The sequence below is a fragment of the Physcomitrium patens genome, chromosome 3, assembly GCF_059467195.1.
Source record: "Physcomitrium patens ecotype Gransden chromosome 3, ASM5946719v1, whole genome shotgun sequence".
Lineage (NCBI taxonomy): Eukaryota > Viridiplantae > Streptophyta > Bryopsida > Funariales > Funariaceae > Physcomitrium > Physcomitrium patens.
The window spans coordinates 22,668,623-22,690,955 of record NC_143412.1 but is presented as its reverse complement, the minus strand read 5'-3'; the positions used below and the strand labels follow the sequence as shown (position 1 = coordinate 22,690,955).

Below are 22,333 nucleotides of genomic sequence, written 5' to 3'. Positions count from 1 at the left end.
AGAAATATCAAGTGTTAAACCCCAATTATTTGGTTTTGCAAAAGTACCATGTTTGAAATCCCTGAATATAAGTTTATAAAGCCATATATTGGATTAAATGTTTGAAAGATAATCTCCTATTGTTTAACAAAACATTTGACTATAATTTTTAAAGATTATATTTTCAAATTTATTATTGCCTTTAGATATGATTCTTAATTTAATAAAATAAGATTATTTTCTTTAGTAGAGTTAAAATCTTTATAAATATTAAGAATATTATCTTTTAAATTTTAAATTTGAAGAGAGAAGACAAAGTTGTTTACAAGCTTTCTTTAGTCATTAGAATTTTAATTTTTAATACTAATATTTGTTCATCTAATCAATTAATTTAAATTCTTAAGTTTTTAGAAAATATAATTAATTTATTGCATGCCAATATATTTGCAACTTTGGATTTTATTTACCTAGAAAGAACTATGTATGTAGAAATAGGCAATAATTATCAAGCAACAAAACTTTAAAACATTTGAATAATAAACAAAACTACATCTTTGTTGAAAAACAATATTGAACTCAAATTAGTAAAAAACCTTTACGACATCATATCAAAAAAATATTATATTCTTATATTTTACTAAAATATATAATCATTGAGTAATAGGGTCTCTGAATGATAAAAAGTTTTACTCTAATACTCTTTGTTGATATCCAAATGAAAAATCTAAATCCTAAGAACTTATTTTGAGCATGATAAAAAATAATGTTATAATTTTGTGCTGAAGTATTAAGAATCTATTACAAAAGTTCAAATTAAAATGCATGTACAATAAAAGGTATTAGTATTATTATTATTATTTTAAAAATATATTATTATGAAATTAGATTTTTTATTGACTCAAAAAAATTCAAAATATATAGTTTTTTTTTTTTTTTTTTTTTTTTTTTTTCAAACTCTTATCCTAAATTTATCGCACATTGTATTTAAGAAGGCGTTCCATGTTAAATAGAATTCCAACCACTTTAAATGGGTATCACAATATCTTATGTTCAAACCATTTAAATACATTTGACAATCGATGATCATGCACCTTTTTCAGAGCCACCTCACACCTTATCCTACAGAAGAAATATGAAGAAATTCAAAGAAATCGGCCTGTAACATGGATATTCCGGTCAATTAATGGGTTGTAGGTTATATCTTGATTTATTTTTTGACAGAATACTATACATTATCCACAAATCCTTCTGCAACATTCTATTTTGTTTCTCCCACTGATCACAGTCTAAAATTTCTGTGAATATAATTAACAAATAATGTAGGACATGATGTAAAGCTGCCCTTCTACACGATGCAAATGTGTATTTATAGTACTTCCCAACTGCAGAAGTCAAACCCTGACAGAAAAAGGAAAGGGAACTGCGCCATCATAGTCTTCTGGGTGTCAGAAGATCTGTCGACAAATTCTTGAGTTAGTTGATAGACTTTCCACGGTTGGTGAAGCTGATGGTTGATGTCTTCTTCTTGGTGTCATGGGATTCCATGCGAAGATGAGGGCAAGTACAAAGAAAAATGGCACCAATTATGGAGGCAGATTGCATTTTTCTTCTGGACAACCTGGTGTTGGTGACACAAGATCTCCCAACTCAAACCTGTAAAAACTTGTTAAGACTTGGGACTTGTGCTCAAAGATTGGTGATGAGAATTTGTACCCAGAACAAGTTCCAGTGATGTCATCCAAGGATGTTTCATTCTCTTGGATTCATGTACTTCGGTGTCACACATTTGCACCTCCTGTCCCGAACTAGAATTGTTGCGTAATGGTGTACTTAAATATATGGTCTCAAAGTCCTGCACCCAAGCTGATCAAATACATGATGAGCTTTATATGAGCAGAGTCAATAACATTGAGCAGAGTCACTGTAAATGGCGTAAGCATTATTTGCTTCTGTTCCATCTTATAAAAAACTTTGGCGGAAATTGAGGTACTTTACAAGAGGAGAGACACATCAACTGGAAGGCCTAAGGTTTTCTACAATAACCTCTAGCAATAAGGTGACTCAAGCCCTAAACCCCTTACATTGTCCCACATAGCTACTGAGTCGCCCTTTTGCCCGACGTGGAAACGGCTCTTAAAATGATGTAATAGAAAATAATACACGGTCATCACAGTTTAAAAGGGACAAGGCATGCTGAAGTCGATATTGTGATAGATGAACTGATCTAGACCTCAACTTCTTCAAGAAGCTCCCAGAAACTTCGAACTAAATTGGTATTGCTTCTGCAGATAAACATACAATATCAATGGAAACAACCAGCTATGGTGATACTGTTCAAAGAAACGAGGAAATTTGAGGATTCCGCGACATATCTTGAAACTGAGAAAAGTTTATGAAATGGGACATGATTCCGCCAAGGAGTAGGTCTAAGCCGATTCCAATAATACAAACTTCGTTACACCATCTTGCTGTCCCTTTCTCTAATTCGTTGTCTTCTTCCCTTCCATTTCAGCATCCTGAAGCCACCCAGAAAACATTCCATGACTCAGAAATACATAAAATTACCTTGTCACATGCATTGCTAACGAAAGTATTTCATGAACAGTTCAAACGCATTCTCAAACGTGTGATAGCTGAATCTTTGCCTTTACACTCAAAATTCCTTCCTAAGGCGACTCAGACCGGTGCCTCAAAGTGTAATCGTCACGGCATGCTAATCAAAAGTCTCAAACTGTTTGTAAAGCATACAGGGAGAACATGTTTACCTTTAGTACCCCATCACGGTCAGTGTCAAACATCCGAAACATCATATCAAGTTCTCCCTACGAAAAAGCACAATGGACAGCATCAATGGTGGAATTCACGCTAGAAATTAAGGTAATTAGCAAAAGGCTGATTCTGCTGAACCCTCACAATGCGACAGAACATCAAACATCATTTTCAATTTAAAAAAAATTAATACATAAAGCTATACAAAAAAATAAATTCAAAGGATAATTTTAGATAGTAAATTTACTCTTTTTTAAATATATATATATATATACAAAAGACAACGCAAGGATCATAGATATACCTTGCGCATGAATCTTGCAGTAGGGTGAGAGTGTAGAATTCTCTTGAATTCATTTGGAGTCACTGCCCTCCCAGCCACTGCTGGTAGCAACAAAACAATGTTAACTTTCAGCAAAGGGACCATTTTAATAACCAATAATTCTTACTTCGCTGGAAAAGATGCAACTGTAATGCCAATGAAGCCTATAGAATACAAAAACAAGAAAAATATCAAGACCGCTGATTAACAGCCCGTGAGTTGCTACAAGGACCGGACGTAGATCCCTTCACACACTTCAAACAATCATTACATGATCAATTGTATGTGTTTGTTACAGCCAGAAGTTCAACCTTCACGCGCAACAGCTTGAAAGATGTCATCAATATCGTCCAAATGCTTCAGGAGGTCCCGTAGTGCAGCTAGTTCCTGCAGAATGAGCTTCGATCATCAGTACTCCGGACGATGCATTTTTGGAAGTAAAAACATGATGAACGTGTACAATGATATTTCACTAACCCGTGCACGTCGCCTGTCCATAACTCGAGGCCGAATTCGGACTAAATACAGGAGGAATGCACCAAGTAAAAATGTTGTGCCCATTGATCCAACAACCACCCACCAGAAGGCTGTTGGACTATTCTCAAGTTTACTGCACCAGAGAACGCTTGTATTCAGTCAAAACTACCTGGACACGAAACTAGCACGGAACTGTTTAATTGGGTCCTCAGTCATATGCTAAACTACCTCTGCAATCCATTTGGAGATTCTTTGAGGAATAATTTTTCCACTGTATGAAAAGAAAACCAAATCATGTCCACTTGCCAAACAAATGTTACATATCCTAGAATTCATGAAGGAACACCTGATTTTCCTATCCAGTGTACACAAGTCGATTTGAGTTCCACCAAGCCAAGGCATACTTAAATAGATCACTTACTTGGGAATGTTCATGCCAAAGTATCCTGCTACAAGTGCAGCCCTGATAAATTCGAAAACCAAGCATCATCCATAGGAGCAGGATCAGTATGTCTGATGAACTACAATGTTCCAAAGTTGTTATGAATACGTCAATATAATGGATTACAACCATCAGCGAATGTAACAGAGCAATGTTTCTAATAAAATGCTCACCACTATATCTGTCGAAAAATGAATGACATATAACTAACTAATATAATCACAATGCTCTGAGCATCTGCATCAGAAAGAGGGAGGGAATTACACGCCCATTGACACGGTTCCCAAGCTAAAGAGTACGTCTATTTGAATGATCCGATTTCGAGTTGTGTCCAGTCCCAGCTCCCAAATCTGTTACCACCACTCGAAATTCTCAACGTCAGTAGTTACCTAGTTACAGTAAATTCCTAGTTTCCTAGTTACAGTAAATACCTAGTTACCTAGTTACAGTAAATTCTGACGCCAGAGAGACTTGTATTTTCAATTGTACTTCTCTCTAAGAGTTTTTGAGTTTCACCAACCTCTTGTGTAGCATCAATGTTTTTCCTGAGCTCCTCCAGGGCACCACCGGCATTGTCAATCTACACGACGTTTTCAATATGGTACAATCAATTACAAACCAAACGTGAAAGATACAGCCTGGATCAGAATTTCTACGCTCACAGACAAATCGACAAAAACATCGATAATAATTTTTTTTGAAAGTGCACGACAGATCTAAATAAATTTGGCACTCCCAATCTAGACGTATAAACAGAAAGAACAAGAATCCAAACCAGAATGTGTCTGACTAAAAGCGAAAGGAATTCAAAAAGAGGATAAATGAGAAAGGCATGCCTGACGCTGATATGTTAGAAGCATGTCAGCTGCTGCTTGACGCAACGTTGGTTGTTTGGAGTCTCTAGTCCTATTTCACGAAGAGAAAAATTAAGACATTTGTCGAGACCTGTCCTTCGACAACAAACCCTCAAACTGTTGCGGCATTGATATTAGGATTGAAACAAGACAGAAGGGGAGACAGGTTTATCAAATGCTTATAAGTACTGCACCTTTCTGAATCGGAGTATTTGCCAAACGACCACTGGAACTCTGTTTTATTGAGACATACAGCTTCCAACATCTCATCGCTCCTTAACACCTAAATAAACTCAAACAGAGTCATATCTAGTAGTCCTTAAATGAATGTCTATGACCCTTCAATCTCTACTCTTAAGAGACATATCTCAACCTGGTGCTTTCTAAAGCGCATATCTATTTCTACCACCTACAGCCAAGGCAAGATATACGTACATTCACTAGAGTTTCTCAATTCCTCGGATTCACATAAAGTAGGTAGTGAATACCTATGAAAGCATCATAGCCAACAACCAATCAATTCTGGGACTAGTTATGTTAGGACTCACCTCTTCTATCGCATCATGTGTGTCCCTCACATCATGCTCAACTTCTGTAAGCGCTCTTTTCAACGGTAACAAGCGTTGGAGGCTGGCATTCAAAATTCACCATACGTAACTAATGTCAATATCCATAACACACCAGAAACAGTAAATCAAACATCCAAATCATAGATCATCACTACGGATCTGTCACCACATGCACGCACTGCAGGATTTTAGCAATAAAATTGTAGACAAAAGCAAGAGGTAGCAAATAGAAGAATAGTATACTATTGGCTTTCAGTACACACGTCACCTTCGCATAGGACTGCATGTCAATTAGAAACAGGGAAACAAGGGGATTGGGTTAAGATGGTACCCGCCCATGTTGACGTCATCGGTAAGTTCTTCAAGCATACGCTCCACAACTACTTTCAGCCTTGCAGACCACCACGTTTACGGTACCCCTCATTGAAAAGCTAGTGTGCATTAGTCTAATCTCTTGGAACGTAAGAATAATGAGTTTGAGTTAGAGTTATTAGCATTCAATTAACATGGCCTTAAGTGCTATTCACTTGTCTTAAGTCGCTCCTAAAATGTGAGCTAGATTTTAACACAACAATTCGATGACAAAACAAGGGCTGGTAGCTTTGTTGGCTCTACAAAAAGAGCTTTAGGAAAAGCTAACCGAAATGGTTTGAGGGATGACAATTACTATTAGCGAGATCGTACTGTTTCCGACTCACAGGTTTAGTATATCAATATCGAGCCTCTATGGGCTCCCTTGCTGCTACAGGAGTCGAAGATGATTACGTTTTGGGAAGCACTAAACATGATAATGAGGACATATCTGAAGTAACATCAAGCACCTAAATGAAAGCATTTTCTAGGTTTACCAAATGAAAGCAACTTCTCCCTCCTTTCAATGCAGCACATAACGACTTCAATCATCTTTGATAAGTGGTATGGTGTACTTAAGCCGAACATAGAGAGAACCGACTGCGGTCCAATTCAAAGAGTGAGCTGTGAACTCCATCTCCAAATTTGGACAAGGGGCCATTGAATAACCTTTCTGTTTTTTGGTGAAAGAAAATACTCGTGTCGTCTAGCAAACACTCCAGCATTCGCAAATGGAAGGGCATCGCCTCGACTAGTCGTTCAATCGGCTCTCGAGCTTGTTGCGATATGTAAACTGCAAACAATTCCCGAGCCCTGTATATTCGAAGTAATTAATATCATACCAGGTCGAAATCAGTTCAATATTGGCTTCCAACCTCATCCACAGGATGCTGCAATCTACATTTGACAGGAATTGGTGCAGGAATGAACATCATTTTCAGATGAAAGGCTAGGTATAACCTTTCTGCTGCTTTTTCTGGAGTTTCAGAAACTGAAGGAGCTGCGCCCACAATATCCCGGTCCTTGAGTGACCTGCAAGATGGTCGAAATGTTTAAGACTCTAAATGGCTAAAACGCTTACCAATTTATCAACCAAATAGGTTCGACACTGAGCTTTACCATGATGCTCTAGAATATAACTTGCTGCATTTTTTTCAAACCTAAAAGTGTTGCATAAAAACCAAGACGTATGCCCGACTTTGACAGTTAAGAAACGGGTGTATCTGAAAATCTACCGTGGGCGCCGAGCTTCGAAAAGTAAGACGTGGTCCCTGCACAACAGAGCCCTCACGTTCTCCATGCGCACCATGATCTGGAAAAACATTGAAGTGATATCCAACCAATCATGAGAGTGCCAACTGAATATTTCTTGCAAAACAGATGAGCAAGATGAGTTTGTGATTGTATAATGGCTCCAAGTTCGTAAACCTCGAGAACCAGTTAAAGAAAGCTCAAATATAGCTTTGGTATCTTCGCCTCACCTTCTCATTCTGCACAGCTATGGTGGACCGCTGCGATATGAAAGGGTTTGAAGCTGCCAAAATGCTGACATCTCGGGGATGTATGCCCTACACGACAAGCGCAAAACGATAATGAAAAAACAAATAGCATAGACCGTGCTCATCAGGTCAATTGATCTTCAGTGAGAAGACAAATACGTTAGATCTTATTAAAACCAACTGAAAGCTACTCGAGAGCGTAGACAAGATAGTGACAGTGTGAAATTCTATAACCTATAAATCAAACTTTCGTTCTCACAAAAAGCCCTAAAAACCAAACTTGAGTACCAGGATTCATGATTTAATGTTTGCAAAGGTGCCAAGTCTTTTCTGTGCTTGTCCAAAGAGTTCGTCGTTAATTCTCATTTCACCCAGAAAGAGGTTGCGGAGGGCTCACTAGTTCCATAGCGTTGCGCCACACAGTCTTCCAGGAACCATCAGTATCAATCTGCACAACACTGTACTTCTTCCCTCCGTCAATTTTGGTCAAATGATGAACCTTCTCCTCGCCATCGCCTCCTTCCCCACTTTCGGCTGAAAATACTCGAATTCCAGAAGCACTATACTTGCCATTAAAATAGACCTTAAACAAATCCAATCCCGCTAAGACTTTGCAATTCCTCTCTTTGCTGACCAAGCCCGTGCTAAATGTGAAGCTCTTCGGTGTCTGCGTTGCAAACCCGCGGCATGCCACACCTAAGCACTCAGCAGATGATAAATTCAAAAAAGAATATACGCTCCTGAGAAGCTGTCGCTGCAATCGTGCCATTATACAAGTCACCTGCACAGGAATCGCAATCTTTACTACTCGCCTTACAAGCCATGACAAGCATTTAAAATCAACACCGGATTCGCAACCATCACATTTCTGGTATGCATCACAGAATCTCAATTCAATCCACCTTCACTGAGCGTCACTAGACCATGAGTTTATCGCACCAGCCCTAGATTGACCAGAAATTATTAGTAACAAAAACTGCAAAAACGTTAACAAAACACCTCCTACGCCACTACCTCAGTTCTCTTGGCGCAAAATGATTTCAGAACACGCGGATGCCTTCATCCTCAGGCAGCAAACTACACTCCCAGTTGATGTGTCTTCCAAACACGCACCTACAGAAATCCTGTCAAATGTGCATCTGATCGCAATAATACTGGCAATTGCAACTTTGCATCATCGCGCATAAAGCCAGAACACGAGGTGGTGGAGTTCGAAATTGTGAACGAAAGAAGGAACTTTGCTCCCGATCATTCGCCGGGCGATGGATTCTCCGCCCGGTGTCTGTTAGCGGGAACTTCGTCCGCTACGGAGCCGATTCTTTCCTGAACTAGTATACGCCAACAGCAGTTCGAAAGTATTTTAGGGTAGATCGGAGGTACGTCATCATCACGTTACAATCAAAGAGCTACAAGACGAAATTCAAACTCTGCACTCACGGTATTTAAGGTACTGTATCGAGATTTCCATATTGAAAGATATGTAATATTATTACAAAATGCTGTTCAATCTCGTTCACATTAGAGACAAGATGCTCATGACTGCCGACGACGATACACCGACCCTTCAGTCAGAATGGAACTTTAACGAGTTTTGAATTTCATGCTACACCGAGATTATTTTTGTCGCAAGCTGGGATGGTATGAAATAGTAATGAAATGGGAAAAATTGAAGTTCAGCTTAACACCGATGTCACCAATCAAAACTTGATACTTAGAATGGGTATAGATCAGAAAATTTGGAATATTCGACTTGGAGTCAGATGCACCAAAATCCTATCCAACGATCGGCAGATTCTGAAAAGGACAGGATCTACTAACAATCCTTCTCGTTCCAAACACAAGGAATCTCTACCTAATATCTTCTCAGATGATTTATCCATGACTTAACCCTTACAAAAATTGAGGTCCAAGGTTCTAGGCCATTCCATCTCAAGCCAATAATACGATAACTGATATAAAGACTCCACAAAGACAAAACTAGAGCAGATGCTCAAGAACAAGACATGAACCACAAAGTTGTGTACAGGTACTGAAAAATACGAACAAGTACGAAAAAGCAGTCTCGACAACTACCCCAGGGTGGAAGAAAAAGCCAAATGTACACTTAACAACTGTCACAGTGTCTGAACATGTTGTCAACACCATTGTCCGATTCAAAACAAGATAGCGTACGCTTACTTACACCCACAGCATGGGCATCTTGCGTTAAGAAATTGCAGAATAAATGCCCTCAAATAACTATTACAGGCTCAGGAGATGGACAAGCTGTAAATTACAAGGGGGGACCCACACTTCGCCGTCTGTGTCCGTTCCAACGTTCTTAGCTTTTGCACGCACCGTGACACCCTCTCCATCGCCAATCCTTCCACACCTTCCTCCAAATCATTTCCTTCACACCTCCTCTTCCCCACACCCCTCGCCCCTTGCCCTGCTGCTCCATTCCACCGCCTCCCCACACGCCATGCATCCTCCTCTCCCTCGACTCGGTCACGCCTCTCGGCTCAATTCCACTCTCCTCATCCGTTCTTTCCCTCGTTCGCGTCGTTCGACTGCCAACATGCCACCCTGCCTCTCACGTATCACACAATGGGACCCTCTCCCGCTCCCTCTCCCTCTCCCTCTCGCTCTTCTCCTCCCTCCGATCGCCTCGCCCCACCCACTCACTCACTCTACCACTCCTTCCGAATCTCGAACGAGTAATCCAACTCCAGGTACACCCTCCCGTCGTCGTCCACGAACTTCTTCCGCGCCGTGTATGCCCCGCGCGCCAGAGGCCCGCACGGCGTCACTTCCTCCTCCGCGATGTGCACGTACGCCTCTTGCTGCGGCGCGAACGTCCCCATCATGTCCCGCGTCTGGTCCACCTGCAGCCCCACCTTCCACACCGTGTTCACGCACGTCAGCCCCGACACGATGTTGTTCCGCACCGTAAACACGTACTTCAGCGCCACCGTCGACCCCTCCTTCAGCGAAAACGTGTAACCCCTGCTGTTCGTCCCCAGCGGCAGCGGAAACTCGCTGTCCGCTCGCCCCTTCGCCATCACCCCCAGCGACACCACCTTCACCTCCGGCTCCACGAACCCGTCCCCCTCCTCCAGGCTTGCCACCCCCAGCAGCTGCGCCTTCCATCGCCGCAGGCTCTCGTCTTCCTTGTCCTTCTCCAGCTGCTCTTTCAACGACACCAGTGGACCCAGCTCCTTCTCGTTGAACGCTGCACACGCTGCCTCCTGCTCTGCCTGCGACTCGTCGTCGTCCGACTCCACGCTGCTCGAGTTCGTCGGAAGCGACTCGCACTTCGTCAGGCACTTCACCTCCTTCTCGCTCCCATTCTCCTTCTCCTCGTTCCCTTGCTCTGCCGTCTGCGCGTCTTGCTTGTTCATGTTCTTGGACATGGACTTGCTGTGGGTGCGCCCAAACCACCCGGCCATCGCCTTCGACATCTTTCGACCTCCCCACGCTCCCCAAACCTCTTTCTTTCAACTCGCCTGGGGCCTTCCGACCCCGCTGATCGCCCTTCGTCCCACCTGCACCACGATGTCAAGCTCCAGGCATCTGCTCCTCACCACCTACAGATGCATCACAGGGAATGGACTTCAACGTATTTCGCTCACCGATGCCACCAGTTTCTGCACACAGAAATGACATGCGTGCTTTAGAACGCAATGCATCGCATCGAAATCAGCCAGATCAGCCATGGCACACCTCTTCGGAGTTCTAATACACATGTAAAGCTATGCGCAGTTGCTCCCCCAGTTTCACAGATGTGTTACGCTGTCACTGTATCCATTTAAAACATACATTCTCTCAAAATTAAGTTATACATGAATTAAAAACCAATCACACTTCATCCCTTCAAGCGAAAATAGAAGGGAAGTATGCACCACGGTAATCTAAGGGCAGAGGGGTAAAACTAAACACACTGACACAGCATTACCGAGAGGAAGCAGCAAGGGCGTTTGGTGTTCATGCCCCCCCAGTGATGGACATTGCTGGCATAATCGAAGTAAGTGAGTAAATTAAGCAACTTGCTGTAGTTTTCAAGAGACTAGCCTCGAAGAAAAGCGATCACGCGAGTGCACTGTACACTTTCACAGCAAATACACTAGCTGAAAGCCGGACTTCACATATTTAAGATTGATGCACTCTCAATCTCAGACTTGGTTAAAACCAAAACGATATGCCGAAAATATCCAATTTTAAAAGGTAGCTTTCAGCGTGATCCAGAAATGCTATCACTGGAAGAGGGAAGCTTTGAGGAACAAAATTATACTCGAAATGCATTGGGCTAACTCACTTCTTCCTGCTGCAAGTAGATACTCCCATTAACTAGATCTTAGTGACTTCTCAGAAAACCTCATACAAGCGATACCGCCTACTTCATCCAAAGTGTCGAAAAGTCTTGTGCTGACTTCCAAGACAATGCAATGCTAGCTGAATCGGTACAATTTGGTTTCTGTTATACACATTCTATACGATACTCCTAAACACTCAGAAACACGAAGAGAGGAATGGATAGAAATATCATATCAAGTATCTGACTTAAACCTCTGAATCTCCAATGCATTTCCAGACCATTATTGGACTCGAGTGGACAAAATTATCTAGCTCGAGGCGCAGGGGAAAAAAGTGGTCGAATCGACATGCCTGAAACTCTTGTGCACCACTGGATCTTCTGATAATTTCACATGCAAAAAATGAAAACATTGGCCCCGCACTACGCGGAATCCAGCACTTCAGGGCCAGCTGACAACTGTATAAACGAAATAAGTACCAGAACATGTATCTTTCACGACAGATTCGCTTTCCCCACCAGTGTCACAAAGCTAAACCCCTCTCAGCAGCCAACTATCCGAACATCCAAAACGTAACGATACACTCGTTCCAGATCTCGCTAACAAAGCCAAGTGGACAGTGGCGTCTATAATCATAATAACCACAAGCAGGCAACCCAGCAGCTCACGAACAAGCTGAAAACCAGGATCTCAATCCCCAAATTTCCACTGCGCCGGTAGTACCTACTTCCCACCATTCTACACAAGTTCGGGTGAGGAAAAAAGGAAATAGATAGAAAATAAGAAAGAAAGAAGAAAGGGCATAAAAAAAAATCACAACAAACGCAACATGTCATCACGTCCACATTCAAATCGGGCAGCATCTGAGCCTGAACCCCACCTCGTCATGACTCCTCGTCGTCGTACACCTGAAACGGTCCACTCAACTCAGAACCGTCACACCACGAATCTCTCGCTCCCCTCCCTCCACTACGACGGCATCAGATCCTCCCCGAAAATCCTCCGCGGCATGCGACACTACCGCAGCCAGAGAACGCAGAGCAATGTCGCGGACGCTTTGAAACGGCAACCATGAATGCAAGGGACGGAGGGAGGAGGAGCGTGGTTGGGTGGGGTGGGGCAGGGTGGGGGGAGGAGGTGGAGAGAGCTGGAGGATTACTCACATGGCAGGAGCTGAGGGTTGAGCCTCAGCGCAGCAGAGAAATAAAGAGAGAAAGGGAGAGAGCGGGTCAAAGAGGAGAGAAAGAACGAGAGAATCTGAGATGGCATTCGCCGCTGCCAATAAGATCGGTGGCGATGGGATTTGTTACATACGATCGAAGCACCGAATGCCGCGGTGTTGACGGGGATGCGATGCGGTGGCGATGGCGATGCAAAGGGGAATGACCAAGTAGGCTGCTCCTCTTCCTCCTTCGAAACCTGACAACATCTGTCTCGATTCTGGCGCCCGCTTTCTTTCTTTCTATGCCTGTCGCTCTCTCGCTCTCTCTCCCTTCCTCCTGCTCCTGTCCTAGCTCTGTCTCGGTCCCTCGCCCGCTCGCGCGCTGTCTCGGTGGCTTGCAGTGACGTATAATTCGGGGAAATGACGCGCCCGGCCTTTCGGGGATGCGCGGGTGTCTTGGTCCGCCATCGCCATGGCTGCCATTGCAATTCCACCCCACCCCCCGATTTTGAGCACGGATGGGCCTCATTTACTACGCCCAGCTCTCAAATGTGTCCTTTTTAAATGCAAAAATGCAAAAACCCCTCCCCTCATTTTCCACATTCCTCAGGGGATCGCGTGTCCACGTCACCGTCCACGTCATCATCCCCAGTGCCTGCCATCCATGGCGCCTTTCATCACCCGTCCCCATCAAGTGGGTGGTCGGAGCCTCTCACTTCTCGCCCCTATGACCACTCCAGTTCCTATGACCACCATCACTCCTCGTAGGTCTATTTAAGAATGGAACGAGTTAGTCTAATCTTTTCGTGGTATGCACTGATTGCTTTGATCGATGCAACCAAAATAGTTGGAAATTTTATTTATTTATTTATTTATTTATTTCCTTCAAAGAAACTTAAAGGGAACATGATGAAACCCATGGCAATTATTTTTAAATAAGGTCTATCCCCCCTCTGCTGTGCCATGTTGGTTTCCGCCCAGAATCGTCTTGTGGCAAGGCACCACCAATCAGTATGAGATGGAATTAGGGTATATTAGAATGAGGGTGATTAGTTTCTTACTATTTTGGCGATGCTCTCATTGATAATGGGGCCCCATGTTTGGAAGCCAAGAGGAAGGTCTGTTTTCAGGTATGGATTTTAGGGTTTGCTTTTCTGTTGTACATTGGTCACTCCTCCTCCTCCTCCTTCTTCTTCTAAATAAAAAACAAACGAAAAACATACTTAGTATTACATGATAGAAGATTCAAGCACAATGAGTCTATTAACCATGAGGAATGTAAAAGAGCTGAACTCAACTCATAGGACTAATTTGACTGTAGAAGCAATGTTGGAAAGACATGGGTTGAGTGTAATCTCGCATTAACTTCTGCAGAAGCATAAGTTTTTTTTGTTTGTTATTTTTATACTGTTAATACAGAATGAATGTAAATAGAAATGATACTTGAAATGATCAAAAAAATTGAAGCTTGTAATGCTTACGTGTATTTGTAATTACATTAGTTTAGTCAATAAATTTGATTTTTTAATGTTAAAACTGATTCATTGTGTATGTGTATATATGAGGGACACACATTAGAAGTAAATATTTCTTTTGAGCAAATGGTTTTGTTCATCAGCACTTAATATATATATATATATATATATATATATATATCCACATAAATTTAATGTTTAAAACACAAATTGAAATTTCAAATTTGAGAAAGATGATTTTAGGATTTGTTTTTGGGTGGGCTTGTTGTTTAAAGAATGTGATTAGTATTTGTATTAGGAAGGATATGTTTTCTTACATCATCCATGTGTATATATATATATATATATATATATGTGTATACACATATACACACATTCACTGTAGAGTGATAAATACAGAACTATAAAATTAAAGATGTGATACTGCAATTACATTATAAGCAACTAGTTTATCCACCAATATTTGATAGAAATACACAGAATTATGCTTCTTCTTTTTTCAATACAAAGTCACATAACTAAAAAGAATTTCAAGTGTCAAATACAAATGTTCTCACCCTTATATCAGTTTCGTTTTAAATACTTTAGTATTTTCAAACACTTTAGTAATAGTTTCAAATTGGCTTGTATGATAATGAGTTCATTCCAAACCATTGATTGCATGCATGCAAGAATAATAGATGAAATATTTTACTTTTACGTTTTTCAGGTTATCGGCTACATATACGCACATGCTTATCACAAACACACACAGAAGAAAACTACTCAACAAGATTTTTTTTTTTTTTTTTTTTTTTTTTCAATTTTGCAAACTAATACTCAATCACAAAAAATTGGCACATCTTGCAATTAAAGTGTAGAAATATAAGTTGAGTTCATGTATATGAAATAATTTATGATTTTAAATATAATAAAATAGTTATTAGTTACATATTTTTATTCACAATGAAACATCTAATAAAAAATAAAAAATAAAAAAGTAACATAATTTGATGAACACTGACAAGGTTTGTAAAAACTATCTCAATTGTGTATTGTAAGTTTTACTAAAAATATATTAAATTATTTTAAAAAAAATGTATCATCTTATGTACTATTAAATGTTTGATACTATTTCATGAACAGTTTCATTGATTATACATTTTAAATATAACAATATTGGATGAATAAAAATCTTATAGAGTAGTGAAATATAATAATAATAAAAAAATATATATATATATATATATATATATATATATCAAGACACAAGAGTATAGTCAAATAATGTATATTACATATAGGAAACATGGACTTTATTGAATTTTATGGTTGGTGGTATTTCTTATTGTGTTATATTTACATGTTTCATAAAATAATATTAATGCCACTCAAATCTTAAATTTTTAAAGTTAAAACAATATATATATAAATCATATTTAATTTTTGGTGTTTTTCTTTCTGTTTACTACAATGTTCATAAATTATATATATGTTTGTGTATATGAATGTATAATTGTATCTACATATGTTTATATGTCGTTGATATCACATTTTTAATTTTTTGTACAATCAATGAATAGGATTATTGAATTGTAATGCATTAGTTCACTTGACAAACATTGTGTATTGACCAAGTTATGTTGCATATACAAACACAAACCACAGTATATTTAAATCGATTAAAATTCTTTTAGTTATGGCATAGTTTCTATCATAATTTTAATATATATATATATATATATATATATATATTTATATTTATATTTATACACACACAACAACAACATATATGTGGTTTATGAGATAAAAAGATTTAAAATTTATTATATAAAAAGTTGCAAATTTGAATAATAATTTCAAATCATTCATAAAGTTTTATAAGAAAGTTATGTATAATTTAATTTAAGTACGTTTGAATCTTGTTTTACGTCCAAAGTATGTGTGCATGTGTTTTTCTTTTTTTTTTTCTTTTATTTCTACAATTTACAGTTCAATGTGATCCATTAGTTTTTTTGTAAATGTAAAACTAAACAAAATTATTTTACTTGCAGTTCGAAAGTTTTGAATTGGCCACCATACAAGCCAAATATGTGAACTTGGTTAGATTGTTAGGCATAGTATGAATAATAATTCACATTGTTCTAAATTTTATTTTAATTACAAATAATGTTTGTTTTGGCAGAGATATGGTCATTACAGAAAACCTTTTCTTCATAGTAATTCATTTCCATAAAGTAAAATTGCACATCATTTTTGGAAGGTTCTGCACAATGGTAACTAATTCAAAATCCCCCTTCTTTTAAAAACAGTTTATGAAATAAGCATGATTGTTTGTAATTAGTTTTTTTGTGAAACTCTTGAACGATTTGACGTATGTGACCCTGCAATAGATAATCAAAATACATCTAATACAAAGTTTGAATTTGTGACAACTAAGATAAGGTTTACTCATAAATGTATTGAATTAATTAATATATGTTGGTATGTTATTTAGAAATTTTGTGCAATTTCAAAACCTCTAATCATCATTAAGTGATCTTCAATTTAGATCTTTTCCAAATGATGTAACATACTTTTTCTGGATTCAAATTGTGAAAGCTGATTAAATTATATAATTTTAAAATAGTACTCATGAATCAGAATAGGAGTAGGAGTTTCCTTATCAACAGTGGGATGCGCTTTTCTTGTGTAATTGAATGTTTAACGTGGTTTGCAAAACTTAACCCAACTTTTATTCCATTGTATGCAAATTTTCAAAAACAAATTAATTGGGAAATGATTATCTTTCATGTTTTTACACAAATCTCTTACTCACATCCCAAAATTACTGAATATTATTCTATGAAATGCTTTCTAACACTTTATCATGAAACGATAAACACTGACATGTACTTAACAGCTTTATTGTAACGGACTGCGTTGATGATTTGAGTATTTTGTGAAGTAACTAGTAACGTTTTTCGAAAGTTAAAATCGAAGAGGGCATTACAGACGACCATGTCCCCTCGATTGGACATTACAGTCCATAATGTCTTCACCTCCCCGCTGGGCCTTCTGCTGCATAACGATTTGGCGGCAGCCGCAGCCGCAGCCGCAACGGCCGGCAAATCGCGACGTCTCCGGCATCGGCGCAGATTTAGTTGAGTGAGCCCCAAAACGGGGACGGACTTGCAGAGCGGGTGCGGAGATGGGGTCTCAGTGGATTTCTGTCAGCTACACAACCTGTTCAAAATTTGAATCCGGTGGCCTGTTACGGCAAGTTACCAGTGTATGCTCAGACTACTTGGGAAGGGTGTTTGAATTTGCTGCAAGCATTAGTAGCAGTGCCTCCGACGCTCTGACACCACCAGCCACTTCTCTGCAGCAGTTGCAGCAGTTGAGACTAGCCCTGTGCACCTGCGCTGGTTTTTGGCTATTCGTGGTTTGCATTGGGCGGTGTTTCCAAATCCTAGGGATCTGGTCCGTGGGTGAGGTTGTAATTGCAATGGACACACTGCACCGAGAGGCAAGCCTTTTTTTGTTTTTTGTTTTTGTTTTTTGTTTGTATTGTATTGTTTTTTTCTGTCCCCCATCTGTGCCAGCTCGCCGCGAGTTGATCAGAAATCTCGAAGTCATTTTCCCGATTTCATGCTCTGGGATGAGCTTTCGAAGTGGGTACTTAAACTTCGTGAAACCTCCTGCCTGTCAACTAGTTAGCATGCAGTTTGACCGTGAGGTTGTTGATCCCATCTTGAATGCTCACTTTCATTCCTTTTCCATGAAATATCAGGAAGTGTGGAGACATAGACTACACTTCCACATTGGTTTAAAATCTACCGCCTTCGGAGGATTTAACTTGGATCCTCTAAGGAAATCCGGTGCGTTTGTGTAGGTGGTTTTCTCACACCGTTCTGAGCCAGATTTAACTCATTTCACAAAGAAACTGCAGGTGGCATATGGTGAATGTCTTCCCAAACTTGGAGGCGTGCATCTAATTACCGTAGTGCAGTCTGGACGTTTTCTGTTAAAAAATGCATTTCAAGGCCATGGCCACATGGTTAAGGGCGACGATAGGACAGAGTGCGAAATAGTCATGTTATTGTCAAGTTTAACGACCCTCCACATTTCTGCAGAAAAACTGTCATAAGCCAACTTGAGAGAAACACGAATACGCATTTTGAGGAGGGAGAGGAGTGATTAGATAGTTCTCGCGAACACATCCACAAAATACATCACTACAGTATGGGTACTCAACATGAAAATTGATTCCACAGAAGCTCAGCTGCCACCACAGCGAAACAATCCGCTCTACAACTGCACGGAACGCCAGTAATTAAGAAGAATAATCCATTTACCAAGTGCTGCTTTCGGTTCAATTCAAGTACCGAGTCCCCAAGGTGGGGATGAAATACGCAGTTTGCCTGAAAGGAAACTACTAAATCCGTAAGTGCTGTGACCTAAAGTTATACCTTACGAGAGGAGTCTTCAATTTGAATCTTCCAATGTTCCTTGACAACTCAACCAGAATATCTAACCCAGACAATTTAAAAGCTCAGGAGATGGACAAGCTGTAAATTACAAGGGGGGACCCACACTTCGCCGTCTGTGTCCGTTCCAACGTTCTTAGCTTTTGCACGCACCGTGACACCCTCTCCATCGCCAATCCTTCCACACCTTCCTCCAAATCATTTCCTTCACACCTCCTCTTCCCCACACCCCTCGCCCCTTGCCCTGCTGCTCCATTCCACCGCCTCCCCACACGCCATGCATCCTCCTCTCCCTCGACTCGGTCACGCCTCTCGGCTCAATTCCACTCTCCTCATCCGTTCTTTCCCTCGTTCGCGTCGTTCGACTGCCAACATGCCACCCTGCCTCTCACGTATCACACAATGGGACCCTCTCCCGCTCCCTCTCCCTCTCCCTCTCGCTCTTCTCCTCCCTCCGATCGCCTCGCCCCACCCACTCACTCACTCTACCACTCCTTCCGAATCTCGAACGAGTAATCCAACTCCAGGTACACCCTCCCGTCGTCGTCCACGAACTTCTTCCGCGCCGTGTATGCCCCGCGCGCCAGAGGCCCGCACGGCGTCACTTCCTCCTCCGCGATGTGCACGTACGCCTCTTGCTGCGGCGCGAACGTCCCCATCATGTCCCGCGTCTGGTCCACCTGCAGCCCCACCTTCCACACCGTGTTCACGCACGTCAGCCCCGACACGATGTTGTTCCGCACCGTGAACACGTACTTCAGCGCCACCGTCGACCCCTCCTTCAGCGAAAACGTGTAACCCCTGCTGTTCGTCCCCAGCGGCAGCGGAAACTCGCTGTCCGCTCGCCCCTTCGCCATCACCCCCAGCGACACCACCTTCACCTCCGGCTCCACGAACCCGTCCCCCTCCTCCAGGCTTGCCACCCCCAGCAGCTGCGCCTTCCATCGCCGCAGGCTCTCGTCTTCCTTGTCCTTCTCCAGCTGCTCTTTCAACGACACCAGTGGACCCAGCTCCTTCTCGTTGAACGCTGCACACGCTGCCTCCTGCTCTGCCTGCGACTCGTCGTCGTCCGACTCCACGCTGCTCGAGTTCGTCGGAAGCGACTCGCACTTCGTCAGGCACTTCACCTCCTTCTCGCTCCCATTCTCCTTCTCCTCGTTCCCTTGCTCTGCCGTCTGCGCGTCTTGCTTGTTCATGTTCTTGGACATGGACTTGCTGTGGGTGCGCCCAAACCACCCGGCCATCGCCTTCGACATCTTTCGACCTCCCCACGCTCCCCAAACCTCTTTCTTTCAACTCGCCTGGGGCCTTCCGACCCCGCTGATCGCCCTTCGTCCCACCTGCACCACGATGTCAAGCTCCAGGCATCTGCTCCTCACCACCTACAGATGCATCACAGGGAATGGACTTCAACGTATTTCGCTCACCGATGCCACCAGTTTCTGCACACAGAAATGACATGCGTGCTTTAGAACGCAATGCATCGCATCGAAATCAGCCAGATCAGCCATGGCACACCTCTTCGGAGTTTAAAATCACTTTACTTTAAGTCAATAGTGTGCTACTTGCTTGACTCCAGATGGTAATTCAGGCACCCGTCCTACCACTCCTACCTTGGAGGAAGAGAAAAGTAACCAAAGATGTACAATTAAGGAAAGGCGGAGGCATGTCAAAGTAAAGGGGAACAACCATGCCATTAAAACATTCTCTCGATGCTAGTTAAGGGTCCTTGTGGTGTGGAGGCATTAGAGTCCCGATCATTGGTTACATGGTTAAGCTCACAAATGGAAACAAGAAGTTTAAAACTTGAAACAGCAATCCGCCTTCGTGTGTAATAAGTTTTGCTGTAAAGATTTGAGAAATCACAACAATTTGGAACATGGTCTCAGAACTGGAGGTAGAAATGCTGCCCCATCACCTATTCAAATAACACCATTTAAGAGCGATAAAAGTTAACCCTTATTCATTTAATGATCCGATACTGGGGATGAGGTATAGAGATGTACTAGGATATATTTTTGACAGAGGAATGATACAGCATGGGAGAAATCAGGCACAAACTGCATTGCATAAAGCTGTTTACGTATAAAGCCGAAGCTTCCAGCAACATTTGCCAAAGCAATCTTGAGAGTCTCTTAGGGGACACGCAAACGAATTATTTTCTATATCCACCCAGGTATTTGTCCCCTTTGGTATGTTCTGTATCAGAACCCCGTCCTTGCTGAATCGGTACAGTCTCATATTCCAACTGCCACTCTATATGCAATTCTTCCAGATGTCCTGGAACACGAAGAGTAAATTGAACAAGCGCATAAAATAGGATCTATTAACGGTTCTCCTCGTATGTTCACGGACTCCTCATAACGTCTTAAGATCTACTAGACCCTTTGCAAGCTTCAATGCATAGATTTAGGTATCTCGCGAAGCGGAGGAAGCAGCAGTCGGAGCCTTGTACCCAGAACCCTTGTAGACTATCGAATGTTCAAAGAATTCAGATTCGCAAGAGCATAATGCAAGCACTAACTCCGCAACACGGAGCATCGGGCACCTGACGACCAGCTCACAGCTGAACAAAGCAGACAAATACGAAGGTATATCTTTCAGATTTAAGACAAAATCCTTCGTCTTCCTCATATCCCACAGACCAAACTTCCAAAAAATAAACAGTGAGATTGCTTTCAGATCCCTCCCACAAACACGAGTGAACAGAGTCGTCTATCGTCCCAATAACCACGTGCAAATGAATGACCACGCAAGCACTTGATGCAATTTAAGATCTCAGTCCACACTAACTCCAGCGGCGGCACCAATCTTCCACCACATTGAACATACTCAAAAAAACTTCCCCATTCAAAATTTCACAAACCATCACAAGCACAACATACCGACACGCCCACACACAGTCCGAAATTTGAAACCCAACTCACACTGACTCGTCGTCGAAAAACTCAGACAGTCTACTCAGCACGATCATGCGTCACACTACACATCTCACCCACCCCCCTCTCTACTGAGACGCAAGCAATCCCTCCAGAATTTTCCGCAGAACAAATTCCACACAGGGGTGAAGTGAAATGCAAGTGGACGGAAAATGGAGGAGATGGTCCAGGGTAGGAGATGCTTACTTACTCGGCGGGGGTAGATGGGCAGGAGCATCCGCGCGGCGAAGAGTGAGGGAGTGTCAAGACGCGGATGCGACGATGCTCAGCGCAGGGAACTAAGAATTGGCTGGCGACGGGGTGGCTGCTGCATCCAAAATCGCTGGGAGCGAGTGTGGTTCCGAACTGCTGCTCTGTCTCGGCCAACATCCATTCCTCCTCCTCCCCCTGTCTGCGGCACTTTCCTCTTTGGCAGCGCGACGAGATCGGCCTGCTCCGAATCGGGCCATTGCCACCACCACCACCATCGCCACGGATCGATCGCGTGGTAGTTCCTCGGATTTTGAACACGCGAGGAGGGACTGCATTCACCGCACCCGTCTCGGCAAAATCGTGTTTCTCGTCTTTCCCTTCCTCCTATGTCACCTCCTCGCCCGTCGTGCCTGGTTGGTTCCCATTGCTCTGCTGGAAACCCTAATTCCTGAGTGGGTGGTGCCATCGTGGCCCTAATTCTCACGTCGGTGATGGTGAAGACTTACCACTTTAAATCTCTTTTGTTGCAATGACTCTATAATCATACCAATTGTGTAGAACAT

At 41.9% G+C, this 22,333-nt stretch overlaps 3 protein-coding genes and 1 pseudogene across 6 annotated transcripts; all 4 read right to left on the bottom strand.

The window, feature by feature from the left end:
* Positions 1 to 1,897: 1,897 nt before the first annotated feature.
* Positions 1,898 to 8,585, bottom strand: LOC112280652 (magnesium transporter MRS2-I). 3 transcript variants are annotated; one of them, XM_024516379.3, is made up of 18 exons: positions 8,277 to 8,585; positions 7,660 to 8,043; positions 7,245 to 7,331; positions 6,999 to 7,075; positions 6,724 to 6,795; positions 6,433 to 6,576; positions 5,744 to 5,803; positions 5,392 to 5,473; positions 5,038 to 5,126; positions 4,826 to 4,895; positions 4,510 to 4,569; positions 4,254 to 4,339; positions 3,969 to 4,010; positions 3,548 to 3,680; positions 3,382 to 3,457; positions 3,053 to 3,132; positions 2,745 to 2,801; positions 1,898 to 2,495 (listed from the first exon to the last, which is right to left on the bottom strand). In XM_024516379.3, the coding sequence occupies exons 2-18, from the start codon at positions 8,029 to 8,031 to the stop codon at positions 2,460 to 2,462; spliced, it is 1,623 nt and encodes a 540-aa protein (XP_024372147.1). In that variant the 5' UTR covers positions 8,032 to 8,043; positions 8,277 to 8,585; the 3' UTR covers positions 1,898 to 2,459. The 3 variants fall into 3 exon arrangements, with proteins under 3 accessions (XP_024372147.1, XP_024372148.1, XP_024372149.1); XM_024516380.3 differs by having other exon boundaries at positions 3,053 to 3,129; XM_024516381.3 differs by having other exon boundaries at positions 7,551 to 8,043; positions 8,277 to 8,577.
* Positions 8,586 to 9,342: 757 nt separating this feature from the next.
* LOC141044385 (rho GDP-dissociation inhibitor 1 pseudogene) lies at positions 9,343 to 13,264 on the bottom strand (annotated as a pseudogene). Its single transcript, XR_016502308.1, has 2 exons — positions 12,435 to 13,264; positions 9,343 to 10,888 (listed from the first exon to the last, which is right to left on the bottom strand). The product of XR_016502308.1 is annotated as a rho GDP-dissociation inhibitor 1 pseudogene (transcript).
* Positions 13,265 to 18,485: 5,221 nt separating this feature from the next.
* Positions 18,486 to 21,907, bottom strand: LOC112280655 (rho GDP-dissociation inhibitor 1). Its single transcript, XM_024516388.3, has 2 exons — positions 21,765 to 21,907; positions 18,486 to 20,081 (listed from the first exon to the last, which is right to left on the bottom strand). The coding sequence occupies exon 2, from the start codon at positions 19,893 to 19,895 to the stop codon at positions 19,125 to 19,127; it is 771 nt and encodes a 256-aa protein (XP_024372156.1). The 5' UTR covers positions 19,896 to 20,081; positions 21,765 to 21,907; the 3' UTR covers positions 18,486 to 19,124.
* Positions 20,682 to 22,333, bottom strand: LOC149989594 (uncharacterized). The gene is made up of 3 exons (XM_090248653.1): positions 22,277 to 22,333; positions 21,769 to 22,154; positions 20,682 to 21,205 (listed from the first exon to the last, which is right to left on the bottom strand). Exons 1-3 carry the CDS (start codon positions 22,331 to 22,333, stop codon positions 21,049 to 21,051), a joined length of 600 nt encoding a protein of 199 aa, XP_090104779.1. The 3' UTR covers positions 20,682 to 21,048.